Source organism: Corapipo altera, unplaced genomic scaffold (genome assembly GCF_003945725.1).
Source record: "Corapipo altera isolate COAL_440 unplaced genomic scaffold, ASM394572v1 201, whole genome shotgun sequence".
NCBI classification, from domain to species: domain Eukaryota; kingdom Metazoa; phylum Chordata; class Aves; order Passeriformes; family Pipridae; genus Corapipo; species Corapipo altera.
The window spans coordinates 1,116,487-1,138,406 of NW_020884940.1; the positions used below are offsets into that span (position 1 = coordinate 1,116,487).

At 46.2% G+C, this 21,920-nt stretch overlaps 2 protein-coding genes across 2 annotated transcripts in view; one reads left to right on the top strand and one right to left on the bottom strand.

The window, feature by feature from the left end:
- Window positions 1-1,138: 1,138 nt before the first annotated feature.
- On the bottom strand, window positions 1,139-20,451 carry PTP4A2 (protein tyrosine phosphatase type IVA, member 2). Its single transcript, XM_027661432.1, has 6 exons — window positions 20,230-20,451; window positions 13,218-13,954; window positions 11,395-11,487; window positions 6,384-6,514; window positions 4,330-4,404; window positions 1,139-3,276 (listed from the first exon to the last, which is right to left on the bottom strand). The coding sequence occupies exons 2-6, from the start codon at window positions 13,311-13,313 to the stop codon at window positions 3,168-3,170; spliced, it is 504 nt and encodes a 167-aa protein (XP_027517233.1). The 5' UTR covers window positions 13,314-13,954; window positions 20,230-20,451; the 3' UTR covers window positions 1,139-3,167.
- KHDRBS1 (KH RNA binding domain containing, signal transduction associated 1) overlaps window positions 19,988-21,920 on the top strand; it is a 24,677-nt gene continuing 22,744 nt past the window's right edge. The window contains exon 1 of the mRNA XM_027661431.1: window positions 19,988-19,992. The gene's annotated coding sequence lies outside the window, so the exon portion shown is untranslated. The remainder of the gene's footprint in view (window positions 19,993-21,920) is intronic.

Consider the following 21,920-nt stretch of genomic DNA (forward strand, 5'->3'; position numbering starts at 1 on the left):
GTGATTAAGTGTTATCTCCAATTAAAGTATCAGCAGCTGAAGCTGCCTGGATGTTAAGTGAAAAAAAAAAAAAAATTAACAAGAGGAACAAGTGACTTGTATCACACAGGGATATCTCAGGTCCAATTAAGTGCATGATATTTTTTATACTGAGTAGCCTTTAATTAGCAAGACATCTCACTTTTAGTGCATGGTAAGAAAAAGGTAGAAGATGTGAAAAAACAAACAAAATGAGAGTGTGGTGTTAAAAAAAAAAAAACAAAACAAAAAGTATACAAAAAGGAGCTGGAACTTCCCAGCCTCCCAGTCCAAGTGGTTTATTATCCCATAGCCAACAGGGACTAAAAATTTGTTCTAGTACTGGGAAAAATCTGATAAATATTAGAAACATGAGACCCATTTGCAAAGAACATATTTCTTTGATGGCAAGCAAAGCAAAGCTGATTGGATCCTTATCTATGAAACCCAGAGACAGCACCTTACATTATTTAAATAAATTACACAGATCAATGGCCTTCCACTGCTAAGGAAGGGAAAGGGACTGGGATCCAGGACTCCCAAAATCCCCCATTGTTACCCCAAAACAATCTCCCCATTCAGGTGCTGCCAAAGCTGAGCCTTGTCCAGAGGGTTTGGCAACAGATCTTGGACAGCTCTTGGGAAAGTTCAGAGCTGTTGTTTGGATTGTTTAAAGGTAAGTTTACACTTTTTTTTTTTAAACAGATCATTTGAAAGGCAGGGAACTGTTCCTGTCTGCAGCACCATCCCCTCTCCAAGAGAAAACAGCTTTTCCCACTGGCAATTCCAAGCCACGGGGAACCAACACCGGGGGCACGGCCAAACTTGTGCCTTCAGGTTAAAATCAAAGATCATTCAACATCAGTGAGCTGCAATAAATTCATCAGGAGCCAGAGGGAAGGTGTTTTACTGCAAGAACTTTATTGCACTACGTTCAAGTGCTGATCCAGGTGTTGTGCCTACGGGACACGGTCGCAGTGACATTCCCCCCGTTCTGGTGACAATCTGCACTTTTCACTATTTTTCCCTCAATTAAGGCTGCAGAGTCATAGCATATGATAATTAGTACATTATTAATCAAGAGGAAAACTAGGGGGAAGAATGCAAAGTTATACATAGAGCATGTAAAATTTGTTTTATTGGTTTTCTTTTTTTTCAGAAGGACGTGGGGTTTGGGTTTTTAATCCAGCTCAACACCTTCCCCTCCAATCTGACTTCCATCATTTGTCAAATCAGCTTTAACTAAACACCAGTTATTTCATGTGACTAAAAAAAACACATCACTTTTCACTTGCAGGAACAGTTAGAACATGAGGCTTGTGGTTTGTGAGGGGAAGGTAAAGGCCAGAATTGGGTAATTTCAGCACCATCTCCCTTCCACCCGGACTCAGACACCACCAGACACATCATTCCCAAGGACAGGCACCCACACCACAAACACTTCTGCATCTCCTTTATCTGTTAAAAGAACTCAGAAACGTTCCACGTGGTACAGGGAGGAAGGAGCTCAAGTACAACACCACAGCTGGAGGCAGGGACACACTGGATTTTGGGGATCTCCCCTGAGGGGCCTGACAAGTACCTGTATTTTTTTTATTTTTTTTTTGCTTAAATTTATAAACCTCTCCCAGGAATAGAACTCTAAGAAAGTCTGTTACCTGTGTTTTTGCACAGTTAAGCTGCAGACTAAATGCAGGAGTCTGGAAGAGGGGGAAATCCTGGGCAGGCAGCTGCTGAGGAAGAGATGGGTATGAGGCCACACCTGCTGCAGGTACAGACCAACACCTGCCTTTGGTGCTCCACAGCAAAGCATCCCAGGACCCTAAAAACCTGTATCCAGAGCCTTCCAGGGCTGGATATTACAGACAGAAGTCACTGCTGGGGCAGGGCACTACAGTAACATGTGTTTGGTAGAAGCAGCCTGGCCAAAATTGCTTCCTTAGAGGCTCTAAAAATGACTTGGTTAATTCACTGGCACAAAAAGAAGGTGGTGCCAGTCCATCCTCCAAAAATCAGCATGTTTCTGCTCTGCCAGGGGTGAGTGAGGACAGGCATGTTGGTGTGGAACCAGAGACTCTCCCTCCAAAAGAACCTAATAAAAAATAACAAGGCAATAAGTGGTTAAACTGAACTGAAATCCCCACCCCAGGCATTGACTCATCTTTACCTCACAGGGTACAAAGGAGACCCTCCCCCAAATCCTGATTTCCTGTGCTCAGCCAAGGCAGAGAATCTGGACAGCAGCAAAAAAGCCTCTTCATCTTCCTTGGGACAGATAAATTAATTTTAAGTCCTTGTCTGAACTGCCCCTCGCTCACCCAGGACACTTTGGAACATCAGTCTTCTGCCAGGATAGATTTTTCTGTCCAGCAACAGAAAGATAATTAACATTTCAGCCAAATTCTTTGGAAAAAATCAGACTCACACACAAAAAATCACACACACACACAATCTCCCACCACTCAGAAAAGGACTTTAGCAGATTCCCCAAAGGTATCAGGCAGTGAGATTTCTGTTAAAGCCCTTCAGGTTTTTTTTCCCACACCTGAACTCCACGTAGACACAGGACACAGACATCACCCAATCTCTAGGATATGCCCAAACTGGGCTTAAGGCTGTCAGACTGTTCCCAGACAGCAACTAAGGCTCCTCCTCGTGTCTCTGCCAGGTCCCAGCAAGGTTAAAAAACAAAAGGCAACTCCATTTAAAAGAGTTTGAAAGAGGAATTCATGTCTCAGGCCCTGACTGGGGGGGGGTACTTCCCTCAAATCAAGAAAATAGTTTCTGCACAAGCCAATGCTCTGCTGGTTTTCCTTAGACATAAAATTTACTTTATTTCTTTTCTTAAAAAGTTAAAAATACAGAAGGTTCAGAAAGTGATTTTCTCCTTGCAGATGTTCAAACTGCAGCTTGAGGAGAAAACAATCCTTCACTGAAATGTTTCTCTTAATTGGGGGGTGGGGGGGGGTTATTATTATTTTTTAATTTATTTTTTTTTTTCAATCATCATCACCCTTAGGACAGAGGTCGAGGAGCACTGACTCCACCACTAATTTGATGGCGTAGTTTGATTCCAGATTCACATTTCCAGGTGCCAAGAGTCCAGAAAAGAGCCATGTTAACTTCTGCCTTCGTTTGAGACCATGTTTTTATTGAACACAGCAGTGACCGTTGGCATCTTTGAAGCGTAATCTCATCTTAGGTCGGTATTTCTCAAGGTAAAGCAGCTGTTTGGAATTGAAAGCTCCCCTCCTTTTCCTAAAACAAAGAGAAGGAAGGCTCACATCAATGGAAAAAGCACTGCTTCAGTCACCTTATAAATCCTAAGGCCTCGTTTCGAAGCTTTTCTGTATCCACAAAACAGCCTTTGGGCTTGGATTTGTGTCCATCACCACTCTGAGGAAGGATAAACCAGGTCAGCACAAGCAGTTTATCACCTGCCTGCCAATCTAAAAGAGAAATCTAGCCCATTCCAGCAGGTTTTCTGGGAGGGGGAGAGTTTATTTCCATCACCTGCAGTAGTTATGGAAGAGCATCAAGGTCACCCTCTCCTGCAGGTGCTCCTTATTAGCTAAGTGAGACCCTGACATTCAGATGTGAAGAGATAAGAGGTTCTCAGGAGAAAAAAAAAAAAAAGCTTCTGGGTATCAAAGGCAGCGTACCCAGGAAGAGACAAAAGGAATTTAAAGAAGGAAAAATTCAGAAAAAGCTGTTGACAGCAATACAAAGATAACTGGAGACCCTGGGAAGCCATAAAAGGATAAATTGCTTTTTTGGCAAAGCTCATTCGACACAAATCTCACCTGCTGAGCTTCATTTCAAGAGCTGATGTTATCTCTAAACCAGAGCTCTGCAGCCTCATCCTTGCCCAGTTTTATTTTCCAGCCATTTCTGGGTGGGTCACACTCACCCAGGACACCCCTGGCAGTGTTGCAGTTCACTCACCTGCTGGCCCAACCTCACCAGAATTTTATTTTTCATTTTTTATTAATTAGAAGCAATTTTTAATGTCCCAGCCTGGACATTTTTTACCTCCCAAAAAAAACCCCCCAAAATCTTTGAGCCTTTGGTCAATGGCTTAATATATAAACCCAGATTTTGAAAGGAGAGAGATCACCTGTTAATCCTCATCCTCAAAGAGAGGGAAGGGCACCAGGCTCAGCATTCACAGCTGTGTCCATTATACCATTATACACATATTTTTAGTATATATTATATAATAAAAACCAAGCAAGCTCTGCTGAAGGCTCAGGCTGGTCAAACACAGCAATGAAGTGAAAGATTTCTGGAGAATGGAGAAGTTTAACTTACTGCCTTATGAACTCAACTGCCTCCTCGTACTTCATTCCACATTCAATGAGAGCAAGTGCAACCAGAACAGGAGCCCTGAAGGAGAAATCAATATTTAAGGAAGATCCAGAGAAACAATATATTGAATCCTTCAAAATTCATCAAATTAATCCAGAAGCCAAAGAGCTGAAGTATTTTCTCTTTAAGCATTACCTACAGAAAGACATTTGCTTTGCTGGTACCTAATGTAAAATGTCTTTTTTAGGAGACAGCTCTGCTTCCAGCACACAGCAAAGGAAATAAAAATCAATAGCAGCTCCTTAGTGTTTAGGGCGTGAAACGATAATTCTCCATTTTTATGCTTTCTTATTTCACCATAACCTCATTTTCTACTCTGTAATACCTCCTGCATGCACTTGACACTGCAGATTTAGCTGTGTGTGAGACAGATCTGTGAAGCACTCAACAGATGACTTTAGAGAGAGAGAGAGAGAGATTTATTTTTTTAAATGCCTTCTGTAAAGGAACTGGGCGTTCCAGGAGCAACAGAACTTTTTACCTTGGAATCCACATTTTAGAAGTCAAGTGTGAAGAACAAGCAGAAATCTCAAGTACACACTGATTTTCTCCTGGATTGATGTTCAACCCCACTAAAATACACAGTGCAAGAGGCACCTCTAGGAGTGGAGCAGGGGAGGATTAAACAGGTGCCAGCAACTGGACAATTTGTACTCGTGGCTAAACAACAACATAATTCAGGAGAAACAACTCCCACTGTCACCCTGCACCTGCATAAACACAATTACTCACTTTCCAAAGGAAACCATTCGAAACTTCAAAGGTCACTTTTTGAACAGAACAAAACTCTTTTCCTACGGCTGAAGCTCAGTTCCTCGCTGCAGGTAAGAGAAGTTTGCTGGGTTTAAACATAAAATCTGGGCAGCTCTTGCCCTTCCCCTCTTCTGCCTCAAGTGGAGGGAAAGGTCACTCTGGAAGGACCAGCTGAACTCATGATGTGTTTGTGCCACACACCAGATGAGAAGCTCCTGGTCCCCTTTGCCCTGCTCTTATGCAAGGACAGGAGAGCTGAAAAATCACTTGAGTTGCACGTGGCCACCTTCCTGGAGATGTTCCTCAGATAAAAATAGAGCAGAAATGGATAAACAAATGTTAATTGCCTTGGGGTTTTGGCTCTTGTCTCCTCCAACGTTGGCTGTTTCTCCCCCCAGCTCTTCATTTCCCCCCTTCTCTCTCCTTCTCTAGAGGTGGAAATTTAAGAACTTGCTGCACTCCAACCCTTTCTCGCCCACTCACTGATATTCCTTAAATATTAACACTCCCATGGCTATTCCAAGAATACAAACAATTAAGTTCCATTTCCTCCTAGCCCATAGGAGGAACATAACATCCAGAGATTACACTTGGGAATATGAATATAACATTCAGCTCTCCTGAGCTTTCTTTTTTTTTTTCTTTTCTTTTATCTTGAAAGGTTCTTGAAGGTTCTTCCCAAAGTAGGAAGTTGTATTTTCAGTGGTGAGGAGAGAAACATCTGCAAGTGAGCAAGAAATACAAGGCTGACTTCTTGAAACTGAAGCCACTTGAGAGTAAGAAAGTAATTAAAGTAGGTCTTCCCAATGCCTTTTTTTTTTTATTACCACATGCTTGGTAGTTTACCAGTTGAAAACAGGAGGAAATTAAAAAAAAAAAAAAAAAGGCTTCAAAATGGTACTGTGTGTATATTGCCTGTGTCAAAAAGAACAAAAGAGCTTTTACTATTTTACAGAAAAACACAGACTTTTAAATTAATGCCTCTAACTCCTCGTGTCAGTCATGATTGACAGAACTGTTCTGAACAACCTCTCCAAGGCTTTTCCTCTCACCCTTGATCAGAGTTATGAAATCACTGAGGATTTTTTTAAGCTGCAATAAGTCTCTCTCTCTCCTGCTCTAACGACACTGATTTGATGCCGTTGGTTTAAAGTGTCATTTAGGAGAAAACAGGAAAATTGGTATTTACTAAACACCTTCCGTGCCCTACCTCCCAAATAAAACCCAGACAGCAGGATACTGACCTTCCCAACCCTGCAACACAGTGAACAGCCACGCAGCAGCCAGGCTCCTCCCGAAATTTGGCTTTCAAGAGGTTTAGCCAGTCGTCAACTATCTGACCTGGGGGTGGTGCTCCATCGTCAAAGGGCCAGTCCTTTGAAGGGAAAAAATTCCATCAGCTCCAGGGGTTGAAATGCACAACCAGCAGCAAGGCAACCACCACTGGGAGAAGAACAATTCAGTAGGAAATGCATCACACACACACAGAGCTCTAGGGGTGTTCTGCTGTTTGCACACAAGTTCACCAGTCGATACCATAACGCAACATTAAATGTTTAACAACCATTTAATTGCACTTTTCAATAAAGCTCTTCACTGGCTCCTTTGCAGTATAGGGGTTTTTAGAAAAATAGCTGCCTTTGAAATCCCATTTTATTAAAAATATGTAAAAATCAATAAGCATTTCAAATAAACACGTGAACGATGAGAACTCTGTAGACTTTCTCCTGTGCTTGTGCCGACCTTTTAAAGCACTATTTGTAGCTCTGGGGAGGAGAAGCTGTTCCTAACAACTCATAACAGCTCTGATGGATCAGCTTCTCCAGCTGCCATGAATCCAAGCAGCAATTTAACAATTACCTGGGTGTTTTCAAGTCGAAAAAAAGCCACATTCAGAAGCATAAAGGAGGTGATCAGACAGCAACAGTCACACTTGAGCAGCATTTTCATCTCTGCTCTTAAAGGGGGGATCCAGCATGGAACTTTCTAGGCCACATTTAATATCACCAATATGGCTGTAATTAAAAGGACATGGCAGGAACTTCCCATTTTCCTGAGGCCACAAAGCTCTCCTGGAAGTTGGGCCTCCACTTCAAGCCCAAGCACAACATCACATGTTTTAGAATGTCCTGGGACACGGGGAGTGCTGGAGAAAGAGCACTCCTGGATGTCAGGGGGAAAAAATAATACTGAGGAGTTATTTAGCACTTTTCTTTAGATGATTGTGATGTATTTTACAAGAGGAACTCACAGCCAGAGTTCCACGTTATTCAACAACCTCTCCAAATGGAAGGAAATTGCTTTGAAAGGAGCTCTCTCTCCCCTCATCAGCCAAAACCAAGCCTTTCATGTAGTGCCTTGAGAACAAGTTATGATGAAATAATGTTTTCTGAAGTCCAAAAGCACCAAGAAGGAACACTGAACGAGTACAACTAAAGGTAAAAAAACCCACCAGACTTTTTTCATTTTGAAATGCACTTATTGCTACTCCAACACCTCCTGAATAGCAAACACAGCTCAGCCCAGCCCAAGAGCACCTTAGAAATGTGATGGCACTTAAAGTTGAAAGGTGGAAATAAAAAGAAGTGGAAAACCAAAAAGCTTTAAGTCACTGGGATAACTTTATATGTGGTTAATTCAGAAAGATACATCAAGTCTGAAGAGTGCAGAGAAATCCTTTTTTTAAAGTACCTGGAAAATCAAAAATATCTGGGACAACACAGCAAAATAAAAGGCTACAGAAATAAGATCACGAAGTAAAACTTGTTCTTTCTAATAAAAGGCTTTTATGAGATTTTCCACTCAATCACACAGTGCTGGCTGGATTATTTTAGGGCTGTGTCACCCCCTGTCCCAGAAGAGAGGCACAGGCTGCCAAGAGATGAGGCAGGATGATGCTTCTTCTGTAACTGCCTTGCAGAGAACAGGATTTCCACGTCAGTTCAGTGTTTAAATTTAATTTAAATTAAATCCTTTCCTTCACACCAAATACAGGAGTTTAATCCACGGCTTTAGCTCACACATTAACCTTCATATCCACACAACTCCTGGGCTGGCCTGAATTAATCCCCACTGCCATTTCCCCACGGAGCATCACCTCTCAGGAATGGCACAGGAGAGCAGCACTGATAAAACACTGCCTGGAATGAGCAACAAGAATTCTGGGACTGGAGGAGTCATTGCAGTGAAGTTTGCAGGTTTTTTTTTTTGTTTCCCCTGATTATGAGTTCTGCCAGCAGAATTCCTGTCAGGCAGGATAGAAAACCAATTGCTAAGCTCCACACAAAAACAGTCATTAATAACCAGGATGAGATTGCACAAAGAGAAAATGCAGCTCTTCTGTGCCACCCTGCAGCAGTGGGAAGGATGAGAGGCAGGAAAGGGTTTTATTCTTATTTCCCTTTCTCTGGAGCAGCCCTTGCTCAGCACAACAGTTCTGGGCCTGTCCTGGCTGCAGGGTTGGCACAGCACAGAACTGAGATGGCTGAGAAGCAGGGACAGAACTTTGAGGTGACACCTCAAAACCCCTGAAAAAAACCCCCCTTAAATTATGAATTCCCAGAACTGTGCCTGAAGCTGTGCAGGATGACACCACAGCCACCAGTGTGGAACCTTCCACCCCACAATCCCATGGCAATGAATTCCCCTGCAGTGTTCAGGTGGTGGCTGTTCCAGAGTGTAAAGAAAGCCTGACCCAATAAATGAAGGACTAAGAGAAGGAGAACAGTGAAATGTCTCTTGGATCTTTAAGATGAACAAAGCCACCACAGCCTCCCCAGCTGCCAACCAGGGCAAAAAACACTTGCAGGAAAACTGGGAGGTTTTTCCTGATGTAACATTTCTGTTACCAGACCTGACACATGAACACAACCAAGAGCTGCACAAGCCCACAGGAACTAAATCCATCCCCACCTCCTGCCTCCTGGATTTGATCTCTGTTGATAAACACGTGCATATGCAGTAGTACTACTTCAACCAGGGAACATCTCATTCCCTACTTTCTCACTGTGCCATCTGCCAAAGAGCTCTGGAGCTGCCACATTCTCCCCATCTTGAAATACATGATCCAGGCTTGCTGAACTGCCCCCCCCTTTTCAGGGGTTTCACTAAGCTTTTGACCTCAGCAGTGTTAAAACAGACACTAATCTCTCCCAGGCTGTGTTTTTAATCTTAATGTTATTTTTGCAAGCGAATATTGGCTTTAAATAGCGAGGTGTTATTTTCTCAGCCAGAGGTAATTCAATCCCATTTCTGCACGGCGACAGGACCACGCTCTCTGAAAAAGCAGGAATTCGTGGGGAGGAAAAGCTCTGTGGGAGGTGGCCCTGTCAGGGAGTCGTTAAGCTTATCTCAAATAGCCAAACACTGCAGCAATAGAGTAAATTACCAAGACAACCTGCTGACTGGGGCCATCAGGATCAGCGATGACATTAGCACGAACCTGCCCTGTCACCTCCCGCTTACTGTCAACCTTAGCAGATGCCTGGTGGATTTATCTCTCTCCTGGAGCAGTGGAACACTAAGCACTGCTATCGTTTGGCTTTGTCGGGGCTGAGGCAAACGTGTTCAGACACGAGATTCTCACGTGTGCTGCTCAAAGTGAAAGGCTCCACAACAGAGCAGGGCTGGAGGAAACACCATTTCCAGTTTTTTTTAGCGAAGCTTCCTCAAAAAACCACTTTCAGTTCCAAGCCCAGCCAGCACCGAGGTTTTAAGATTTCTTGAGAACCAAAATCCCCCAGCTATTTTGGAAGCTCAGGGTCCAAAGCACAGAGCTCTGGCTCCTGCAGCTGCCCCAGGGCCTGGCCATGGCATGGAGAAGGTGGGAATTCCCTGCCCAGCTGCCCAGGGCAGTGCTGGACCCCTGCAACGCTGCCCTACAGCTTCTGGGACGAACTCAGCTCTCCCCTCTGGCACAGGAACACTCTCCTAAGCTCCAGCTTAAATCAGGGCTTGGAGGGATTCTCCACCACAAGTTTAATCCTTCCAGCCTCTGGCAACCTGAGCAGTGTCACAGCTGGAGGTTTCAGAGCACTGAAAACACTGTGATGTCCAAGTCCAAGCCAGCTTGGAGGGAGCAAAAATGCTGTTCCAGAGCACAGCCCTGCAGTGACTGATTTTTCCAACAACACTGAGGCCCACGTGGCTGCCTGGAACTGGAGTAAATGCTGACTAGGGCTGGGAGCCAAGAAACCTGACTGACCTGGACATGGAGTTTTCACAGATATGCCAGGATATAAGTTTTTCTGCTCATGGAAAAGTGCAGTTTTCCTCTGTCAGAGCCATAAAAAGCAAGAGGCGATGGCAAGCTGACTACCTGCACCACGAAGATGCAATTTCTGCCCTCACAACAGACTATTACTCACTCCAGTAAAACAAACTGATTGTATCAGACACACTCTAATAATTCAGAAGCATTGCCTGGAAAAACACCGCCTGCAAGCTCAGAATGAGCACACACCTCTTAAAAAAACCTCCCCTGAAACACCAGGCAACAGTCAGACACCATTGCACAACTGTCAGCTGTGAGTAAGCAGGGAAGGAATTCCACCTGCTCAACTGGGAAGCCACCAGCAGCCTGGCTCCCTTCAGAGGTGAGGAGAGCACATTTAGATGGGATATTGGAAAGAAATTCCTCCCTGGGAGGGTGGGCAGGCCCTGGCACAGGTTGCCCAGAGAAGCTGTGGCTGCCCCATCCCTGGAAGTGTCCAAGGCCAGGTTGGAGCAACCTGGGAGAGTGGGAGATGTCCCTGCCCAGGGCAGTTGGAATTAAATGATATTTAAGGTCCCTTCCAATCCAATCCCTTCCATGATTCTATGGCTCTATCCAGCCAGCCCACAGAACTCTGTATCAACTTATCAGCTACAGGCTCAAAAAGTGGCACTTTTTGTAAGAGCAAGAAAAGGGAGTTTTATCTGAGTCCTGAGCCAAGAACTGCTGTATCCAGACAAGGACCAAACCAAATTGCATCAACCACAAGGCTGGACACTGGATTAGTATCAAACCACTCACTAAAAGGCAAATCAAAATATCTCAAAACAAACCCAGAAAGGGACATTTCTACCCCAGCTGAAGACAACAGTGATGAACCACCAAATACCTTTCAGAAAACACAGCGAGTTTCTCCAAACCACCTTTAACTGACGTAGGGGGATCACAGCTGAAACAGCCACAAGCATGCAGGAGATTCCCCACCACTTCTAAACATGTAAATGTACATTTTTTTTTTTTAGACAGTTTTAAAGGCAACTCACTAGAACCCGGACTCCTTCCTTTTCAATAGGAGCTTGATCATAAGTGGCATCACAGACTCGCACCAAGGTTGTCACTCCATATTTCTTCAGCTCCTTTAAGAGAAAGGGAAACATGTGAGCAAGGACAGGGTGATGAATTAAAGAACTTCCTCCTCAGGTACAAAACAGGACATTTTACACACAGCCCTCCCCAGGAAGGGGGCAAGGGACAGGTTAGGAGTGCCAGGAAAAATGAGAAACCCCTCTGAGCTCCTCCCCTCTCTGGGGAAATGGCAAGGTGGAAAAAAACCTGCACATGTAAGAGCAAAATTAAAACAGCTGCTTATATTCTCCAAGCAGCTTCTTCTTCTCTTTAAATAGAAGTCAGGGACTGTTTGCTTCAGCCAGTGTTGACATTTGGAGGCAGGGAGGAACAGAACACAAACCCCACCATATTCCAGCTTCCTGGTAATGCACTATAACTAGCACTTTGTGCCAGATAAATAATCAGAAGATCAAACAAAAGCTGTTCCAGTTCACTTTGAAGGTTCACACAACGAGCAGAATTTCCCCTTGTGTTCAGACTGAATCACTGTTACATCTTATAATTACCAATAATATCCATTCCAGAGTCAAGACCCCTGAAAGAGGAAGACAAGCCACAATAATGGGGGAAAAAAATAAAGACCAAAAAAATGTGGCTTTCAGAGAAAATTAACCAGTGGTATCTGAGCAGATCCATGGTGAAGAGCACGCTGTGAGTGATGGAAGTCTGTGAGACATCAGCAGGAGATGACAGGATCTCTCTAGAATGAAAAAAAACCCCTGCACACAGCAGACAGAAGTCCTCTTGATATGGGACAGAAGGGCACAAAGATACAGCAGGTTTGGAGCAAAGCAGAATGTGAAATCCACTGTGCTACTACTTCTCAGATGATGCCATCTGCTACTTGTTCAGGAGACTGAATCTTGCCATATTTAAGATCCCAGTGTGTCAGTGAAAGTGAGACCCAGCACCCACTGTGCCTGACTCTTCCCACAGCTCAACCCAGGCTGAAGCCAAATTCATGGATAAATCACAGCCCCTGAAATCCCTGACAATTCTGGGAGGGGCAGGGCAGTTTGACAACACACCCTGCCAGCTGGAACATCAGTTTAAGGATTGCACTTGGTCCTCTAAGGGAGAAGAAAGCTCAGAAAGCAGTTCCAGCTCTGTTAACAACGTCCTCAAAGGCAGCAGGTGAGCAACAGGTCGATGGATCAGCACTGAATTATTTAATGAATAATGAGATTTAGTACTGCAGGACATGCAGTGCTGCAGATACCAGGGCAAGAACAGAATCTCAACTGGTTTGGGTTGGAAGGGACCTTAAGGCTCATCTCATTCCCTGCCATGGGCAGGGACACCTTCCACTGTCCCAGCTTGCTCCAACCTGGCTTGGACACTTCCAGAGATCCAGAGGCAGCCACAGCTTCTCTGGGCACCCTGTGCCATCCCCCAGAGGAATGAATTTCCTGTGTATCTAACCTGAATTTCCCCTCTTTCAGTCTGAACCCATTCTCCTTGTCCCTTGATGACAGGGAGGGGGGGGGTGTTTGTATTCCAAAATGGGAGCTCACCCAGCCTCTTGCAATTAAAGAAATGCAGGAGTTCAGAAAAAGCCATCAGTGGATTCTCTTCTACTGTCAGGAGAATGTGAACAACATAGTAAAGATAAAACCACCTTGAGTTTCAAGGAACCTACAGCCCAAGCATTGAGCAGGAGGGGTGAGGAATGACAGTTCAGCACCTGGAGAGGAATTGTGAGCAGGTGAGAAGGGACACTTTTTTTTTGACTCCTTACCTCGATGAACCTGCTGAGGGTTGCATTGGTTGGGTTGTGAGTGATCAGGAAACGCATGTTCTCGTAAGTAATTTCCACGGGGGCTGGACGGTTCATAATGGCAAATAAAATGTGTAAGGGGCCAAAAAAACAAACAAACAAACAAAAAAAAAACCAAAAAAAAACCAAACAAAAAAAAAGGAAATAAAATAAAATTTAAAAAAAAAATCAATAACTTTGGGAAGGTTTCACAGCAGAAAACATCAAAAAGACTGCTAATATGCCTGGGATTGATCAGAGCTTGCTTTGACGTGTTTGTTCCTTACGGATGTCACTTCTAGAAAAGCAGGTTTGCTTCAGGATCCACTTGAACTCAACTTGGGCCTCAACTGCTGCGGGTGGTTTCCTCCAGACTCCCCAAATTCCGGCTACGTGCAACACTGGGCAGCCTGTTCTACATTTAGGCACTGGTGAGGCAGAAAGGTGAGGGCAGGTTTTCTCTCCACTTTGTTTTCCTGACGCTTCGCTTTGCCAGAGTCACTGCGAGGGATCTGCTTCCAAGGGGCGGGAGATATCCCATAAATCTGAGTGAGGAGCTGTGTCCGGGGGCTCCGAGGCGAAGGAATTATGGCACGTGGGACCCCCCCCTGCCTGCCCTGAGCTCACTTGTGAGCCAGGAGGCTGTGCTGGGCCTGGCAGAATTCTGCCCTCACGCTCAGAATCGCCATAAATGTGGGACGTCTCCTCCGACGGGACACCTGGAGACAGGGGAAAAAAAACAGCAGGGGGGAAAAAAAAAAAAAAAAAGAGCTGCTGGGTGCTTCTATTTCCAGCCACGACAACCACTGACCCGCCCAGAGAAACGCCAGTTAAAACACCAGGGAAGAGCATTTGGGAAAACAAACAAGCACAAGTCAACCTTCAGCGGGCTCCTGAGAGCTGCCAGCCCAAATATTCGGGATATTTGGGATGTTCCTGGGACTGGGAGCAAGGAAACCTTTCGGTGTCCCCTCCTTTGGGCACTCAAGTGTCTGTAGGTACAGTCCTTACCTGCTTGGCTTCAGCCCAAAGTGCTGCTGGGGCTTTATTTTCTGGACTAAATCAGCAGGACGAGCAGAAATAAGGGTATAATAAATAAGATATTAAGAGTATAATCAATTTTTCCTGTATTCGAGCTTCTGCTGGCAGATAAATTTCACCAGCGCTCCCAAACTCCCAACAGTGGTAAGGAAACATCCTCCAGAAATCAGTCAAAATAATGACCAAATGGCCATTTAGCAGTAACAACTTTTAGTTATTCCCAATTATTTTAGTTATAACTATAATAACTTTGAGTTATCTCTGTTTACAGAGCAGGGCATTAAGAGACACAACAGCTTCCAGTCCAACAGAGGGGATTTGAAATACAGATGTTTCAGCCACGGCAATAAAAGATGGAACAGTGTCATTTTAACCGTGGAATTTAGGGGGATGAAAATGGAGTTATCCCAAAGCAGCTCGACTCATTTCAGGCTGAAATACTAAATAAGCAACGTGGCTTTTCACTGCATTTAAAAATAAGCCAGAGAATCACTGCTGACACTTCTTTTTTTTTTTAAGGGAAGAGGTTTAAATCAGTTGAATAAAATCCAAACTTGCAGCCAGAAGTCACAAAACCTTCAACCTGAGTGGAAAGGTCAACGTGGCACATTGGAGTGGGGACAATTAGGGAAAAACACACACACACACATGGAGTTCACCCCCCAAACTTCTGGAGTGCTCAGGGTTTTAATGAGAGCCTCACTTTAAAACAGGCAAATTAAGTGCTACGAAATTACCTTTCTCGCTGACATGAAGTCAAAAATCACCCAAAGAACAGCAATTATTTCCTTAAAGTACAGCTTTCGGTGCCAAAAAATATATTAATTAGGTTGCCAGAGGCAAGAACAAAGATGTTTTCAATCACCTCCCCCGACCTTAACGCAGCTCTTGCTCTGAGTGACTGAAATACAAATTTCAAAAATGAATCCTGGAATATTTTATCAGTGTAATGCCTACAGGATTAAGTCTCACCCCAGATGGAAGAGTCCCATCTAAACACATCAGACTCAAATCCTCCCACTTGCCAATTCTTGCACATTTGTCACAAGTCTCTCATTTACATCCCAGAATCTCAGAGGGTTTGTTGGAGCCACGATGGACCAGGAACAGCCACAGCAGCCACTTGTGTCCAAAAGTCAAGAAAGTCCTTTTTTTCCCAGGCAAATATTGCCCTGTTTTCCCTCCATTTGAACATACACCCCAGCCATGTCCAGAGCTGCAGACTTAGGTTACAGAACAGCTTCAAAACTAGTTTTTTGAGGACCTAAAAAGGTCATCTAAATAAGAACTGTGGTCAGCATCTTGGCACAGGAGATCAAAACACGGATCCAGAGGCTTCCAGCATTCCCAAGCACACTGTGCTGAGGGGAGGAGCTGTTAAGTCACATTTAAACAAATCCTTTAAACATTTTTCTTCTCAGCACCAAGACTTTGGTTGGAGGAGCCTCACCCAGTGCTGTTGGTGAGTTGTGTCAGGTCATTTTGGATACACCTCCCCTCCCTCCAGCAAACCAAAGAGGGAATTTCAACCCAGTTGTTTTAAAAGCCTGTTGAACAAACAATTTACCAAGTCATTAAGAAAGGACACGTGGAGATGACATGATCCATAAGGGAAGGATGGAAGTCAGCCCATCCCAGTTCTCCTCTTGGATCTGCAGCTGCTTGTGGTGACCTTGGCCAAGCTCAGCTCCTCTGCAGAGCAGGGATGACACCATCCTACCTTCCCCAAAGGAATATTCCTGAAGCATTTAATTAGCTAATAGCTGAGGAGTGATTAAAAATGTAAAGCACCGTATTTAAGGCTGAAAAACTATTTCCAGAAGGATAAGAAGTTTATGCAGCACACAACTCTAATTTTACAGGTTTGGTTCCTGACATAGATCCCTTCCTTCCTCCCATGATTTCCAACTGCTAAGGTTTAAAAAGAAAAACCAGGCTCCTAATTAATTAAATTAAAACTCCATTGTCTACAACTTCTGATCTCCCCAAGTAAATAAGTTTAAAATTTCTCCCTCCCTGTGTTATCAAGGAAATTTGCACTTCACAACCCCAAGAGTGAAAATAAACTGTAACCAGGCCTGTGGACAGCAGAAAACAAGGAATAATTTTTTTTTTCAGCCAATTAACCTCCAACTTTTTATACTCAGAAAGTGAGATAGCACATGGAGAGCAACCAAAAAATTACAACATGTTTTATGGGGCTGGCCTGGCAAGGGAGGAGGGATACCCAACACTCCACAGCAACAGCTCCATCAGGAGCCAGGGGAGGAGGGAAAGCAGAGACAGCCAAGCCATAAACATCCACGGAGCTGAAAAGAACTGGATATGCCTGGGAGTGAGCTCCTGATGGTGCTGGTTATCAGGGAACAGTCATCAGTCAAGATGTTTATCTGTGCAACCAGGTAGAGGGAGCTGGGACAGCCTGTGCACCCACTGATGGATTCACTGCAGGGATTCATTGGAGTTATAACTGAACACACAGAGAGCTCCTACAGGCACTGAGCTCCCCTCACACCACCCAGCCAGAGGGAGCCTCTGAGGGGAATGTCCTTCAAAATCCCATGAATGTGCAAGAAGATGCTGAAAGCACAAGCGAGGGGCAAGTCCTATTAACCAGCATAAATAAATTGGGGTAATAACTAATTAAAGAGAGAGCAGTGACACGAGTCCCTGACTTGACAGAAGCTCCACTTGGGATTGCTGTGAGCAAAAAGCCAACACCTCCTCATCTCCAGTGGCTGTTCTGCTTTGACTCCTAAATTAGAGACTCCACTCTGCTCTGTGCTGAGCCTACACAGCCCGGGGTCTAATGGAAAACAAGGAATGACATCGTGAGGAATTCCCAGTTCCACCACCTCCTTCAAAACACAGCAGAGAGAAGAGACAGCTCGGAACAGCTGCGGCTTCCAGGGATTGCAAAACACGGATACCCCTGGAAAGGTCACTGGGATCCCCTTTCAAAATAGCCCAGTGCACAGGATGCACAGCAGAGCCTGCTAATTTGTCACTCAGAGCTAAAGGAATAGTTTGGTGTTTTGAAGGCCAGGATTTTTCAAAGCATCTCAAATAATTCTGTTCCTGTAAATGGGATTCCACATTCAACGTTATCAAAGTCAGGTCACGAGCTGCTGAATTTTCCTCTTCTATAAAACCTCATTCTTGTGTCCTGCATTGACACCCGTGGAATCAGGAGCTGGATCCCATAAAAACTGCCATCCTGACACCACTGCAGCCCAGCCAGGCTTTTCCTGACCCTCTGCCCACGTTGGGTTCCACTTCCCCTTCCTGCACTGCCCTACAAGTGACCCACACCCCATCCCTACACTGCCAAAATTCACCTGGAGCACGAGGTGCTTTTCAAGTCAAAGAGTTCAGAGACCTCCAAAACGAGCCCCTAAAACAGTGGAAACACACATTGGAAAGAAGCAAAAGAACCACCCTTTCCAGCAAGAACCATCTTTTCTAAAACATCCTCTCCCAGCACACAGAGAAAGGAACCTCTGGAATGAACATTCTTGGATGAGATCCTTGGACACTCTCTGAAGGAAGCTTGCTCAGAGTGACACGTGCCTGGAGAGGGGTGAGGTCAAAAAATTTCACTGTTCCACCCTGTTCCACCCCCGGAGCTGCCTCCCAGCTCCCTCCCAGCTCCCTCCCTGCCTGCTGACAAGTCCTGGGGGTGACTCACTCGTTTCCTTTTGCACCAACCTCTGTAAAACCCACGGCAGCAGAGACGGATCTGCCCCAGCAAGAACCAAAAAAAAAAAAAAAATACAAAACCCAAAACCCATCCAGACGAAAGAAGTCTCGACTTTAGAAGTGACACACGTCAGGAAATGGTGAGGATTGTCAAAGGCTCAGGGTGAGAAGAGGCCTGCAGCAAAGCCCAGGGCTGAGGGAATGCAGGCAAGGTTCAGCTGCCATCCCTAAAGGTGGGTGAGGTCAGAGCTCTATATCCAGGCATGGATGGAGAGATCATCACCCTGGAGACAGTGGGAAGTGACTGGGCACTGCCTTAGACCTTCCAGAAAGGACTGACAGCCTTTATGTTTTATGCTCCACAGCCTCTCCTTCCTGTGAAACAGAACAGGTTTCGTCCTTAAAATGCTGTTCTGACACAGGGGTTTTATTTGAACACCTTCCTCCACCCACCACTTAAGTTTTTAAAAATCCTTCAGAGGGCAGATTTGAATGTTATTTGCATGCCATGCTCAAAAAGTTTGAAGTTCCTAAAAGTGTTTGAAGTCAAAGTTACTAAAATTGTTTGAAGTCGAAACCAAAAGGCCCCCTGCTACGAAAAAAAAGAAATTTAAGCTACTGTCCTGTTTAAGTCACAGAATTATATTTAAGTAAAATCAAAAATTACTTCAGACAACACTTTGTGAATACGTGACGCTAATAACTCATTCCTAAAAATGGGAATGCTGAGTTGCCTAAGCTGGATCAACTGCTGGTCTTTGAAAACACGGTCCTGCCTGATCACCAGCAACTAAATATTCTCACACTTTCAGATGAAATATCAAAACCACCACCAAAACCCCATTAACGAGTCAAGCAGGACTTAAAAGCAATTTCGAACCACACAGAAAGACAGAAGCTGCAGAGTTGAATTACTTGCATCTTACTCATCTCACTTATTTGAACGTGCCATCAACCTCCGCTGGAAAAATGGGAGCTGGCTCCTCTTCCCTGCTCCCGAGGCAGTTAAAGGCAGGCTGACAACTGAGCCTGGAGCTGACTGATAGATCTCACTGCATGTCCACAAAGTCCCAATTGTTCCAGCCCACAGGCCATTCTCTGGGGCAGGGCTCGATTTTCAGGGAGAGAGAACTCGGGGCTTTTCAGCGCCGAGCACAGAGAAACGAGGGGCAACAAAACCACACTGCCCTGAATGCAGCCAGAAACCCCCAGTCCCCAAGTGCTACAACTGAGAAAGGATCAAGAGGTTTAAAGCTCACTTATCCCCTCGCAATCAGCAAAACGAGCCGTGAGATGACACCAAAACAAACAGCCCCTGAGAAGGTGTTTCATACCCCTGTGATACACGTTGGCCTGAAGAGGTGGCAGCCCAGGGAGCTCTGCAGCTCACCTGCACCAAAAACAGCAATTCCAGCCCAAACCCTCAAGCCATCGGGGCTGTTTTCCAATGTTTACACAGAGCTGTTTCAAACCTCCAGCTGTCCAACTAATCCAAAGATACCAAACAACACCGAGCTCCTCTCTGCCCGGTGCAGGAACAGCGCATCACTGACAACGTGTTTTCCCTCCAGAAATATTGTCAAAATACACAACCTACAATAAACCATTTGGAATCACAGAGTCCCACAGTGGTTTGGGTTGGAAGAGATCTTAAAGCTCATCCAGTTCCATCCCCTGCCATGGGCAAGGACACCTTCCACTAGCCCAGGTTGCTCCAACGTGGCCTTGGACACTTCCAGGGATCCAGGGGCAGCCACAGCTTCTCTGGACAACCTGTGCCAGGGCCTGCCCACCCTCACAGCCAGGAATTCCTTCCCAGTATCCCATCTAACCCTGCCCTCTGGCAGTGGGAAGCCATTCCCTGTGTCCAGTCACTCCATGCTTTTGTAAAAAGCCCCTTGCTGGCCCTACACCATCTCAAGGCCTCCCTTTCCAGGTGTGGCTCATCCTCCTGAAAGCCAGCAGCCTTTCCACGAGCCATGAATCACCCGGCTCTCCCTCCCAGGCCTCACCACAGGTGACTGACACGGCATTCCAGGGGGGCAAAGTCCAGGCAGGAGCCAGGGAAGCCCTGGGAGCACAGCTCAGCTCTGCCCCGAGACAGGAAAACGTTCTGTGTGGAAGAGAGGGGTGGATACCTGCAGGGAATTAAACCTGAAACAAATCCCTGAAGTTTATGAGAGATGTACATAAAAACATCACAGCTAGACCCTGTGTGAGACCCCCATTCCTGGCTCTGCATCCCCACTCCTACCTTAACTCCAACTGATCTTTCCTCTCCAGCAGCTGAGTTGATTAAATCCAAGTATTTCTACACGTTGAGTCATAAGGAGATAGAGTTTTCTGGCTGCTGCTAGTGGTGGGTTTCTCTTTTTTTCTCTCCTTTAAGTACTAACTGCAGTTCTGAGTCAGACCCTGCCTGGTTCGTTCGGGGAGTTTCGAGGCGAGTTTCCATTTATACAGGAGCCTTTAAAAGCCAACTTTGTGCCTTCCTCCTCCTCCTCCTCCTCGCCCCGAAACCAGCGAGCTCAGGCTGCCCCGAGAGAGAACACAGGTCGTGACTAATCACACCCAGGAACCACCAGGAGCGAGGCCACTTCCACCCCCATCCCTGCCCCAAACCCCTCCCAGCCCACGGCCTCACCTGTGCTCCAAAGCCCGAACCTCAGCTCCCGGGGTCAGGGCTCCTCGCCCACCAAAGCACGCCCCGAGCTGACATTCCCAATAAATCCACCCCTCCCTGACTCAGCCCTTCCTGCAGGTCACTCTCAGAGCACCCTCGGCCACACCAGGACTTTCTCCAGGCGTTGCCTGTGCCAGAATTCATCGGCTCCCCCCCTCTTCCAGCCCCAAATCCCACAGGGCAGCCCTTTATCCTGACAAACCGGCCCGGGCGTTCGCAGCCCTGCCCCCACTCAAACCCCAGGAAAACCACCACATCCTGGACACCCTTCCTTTCCCGCCCCACATGGCCCCCTCCAGCCTGAGAAATATCCCCCCCCCCACTAATTTCTCCCAGCTCTTCCCCCCTCCGTTTTCTCACCACAGGAAAAAAAACCTCCTCCTTTTACAGACCATCTCCAGGTTTTACACAAGTGGAGACCTCCTCCCCCCCCCCCCCTCAAATAAAAAAAAAAAACCAAACAACCCACCAGCTTTTCTCAAAGTCTTCCCCCCTCCACACAAAACACCCCCTTCCCTCAAACACACCCCTCCAACCCCCCCACCTTCACCCACACCCACCCCTCTGCAGTCTCCTTGTCCTCCCACTGCTCCAATCCCACAGGAAATGCCCTCCCATCCGGAACACCCCAAAAAAAACACGTATGAGGGGGGACTTGTCCTCCCTCCCCTAAACCATCCCCTTGGGGTTCTCTCGTCCCACACAAACCCCACAGGTGAGTCGGGACCCCCCCAAACCAGCCCTGCAGGTAGAAGGGACACCCCAACCCTGCAGGTTAAGGGCTGCAGTCCCAAGCCAGTCTTGGGGGGGTCCCCACAGCCACGGGGGACCCCCAAACCAGCCCCGAATCAGAAAAGGGCCCCCCACGGACAACGAAAAGCCCCCAAACCTCCTCCTCACAGGCAGGGATCCCCCAAACAAGCCCCACAGGCCTGGAATTTCCTCCAGGGCAGGAAGGACTCCCCAAAACAGCCCTTCGGCCCAAACAGGGCCTCGTGGGCCCCCAAGACCCCCCCAAAACAGCCGAAGAGAACCTCGTGGACTCCCCAAACCCACCCAAAACAGCCCTTCAGCCCCGACACGGCCTCGTGGACCCCCAAGGCCCCCCCAAACCAGCCCCTCAGCCCAGAGCCTCGCGGACCCCCGAGACCCCCCGCACCCCTCCCGCAAACAGACCCCAGAGCCCAAAACAACCCCCCCAAACCACCCACAGCGGCCTAAGGGAGGCCCCCCCAGAGCAGGGACTCCCCTCAAAACCTCCC

Excerpts from the sequence above, each read along its gene's own strand:
- PTP4A2 (XM_027661432.1), bottom strand. The coding sequence starts at position 13,313 with ATGAACCGTCCAGCCCCCGTGGAAATTACTTACGAGAACATGCGTTTC. Across the intron at positions 6,515-11,394 it reads AGGAAGGAGTCCGGGTTCTA|GACTGGCCCTTTGACGATGG; the intron begins GTGAGTTGCCTT and ends TTCCCTTCAAAG. Across the intron at positions 4,405-6,383 it reads TGTGTTGCAGGGTTGGGAAG|GGCTCCTGTTCTGGTTGCAC; the intron begins GTCAGTATCCTG and ends TTTCTCCTTCAG.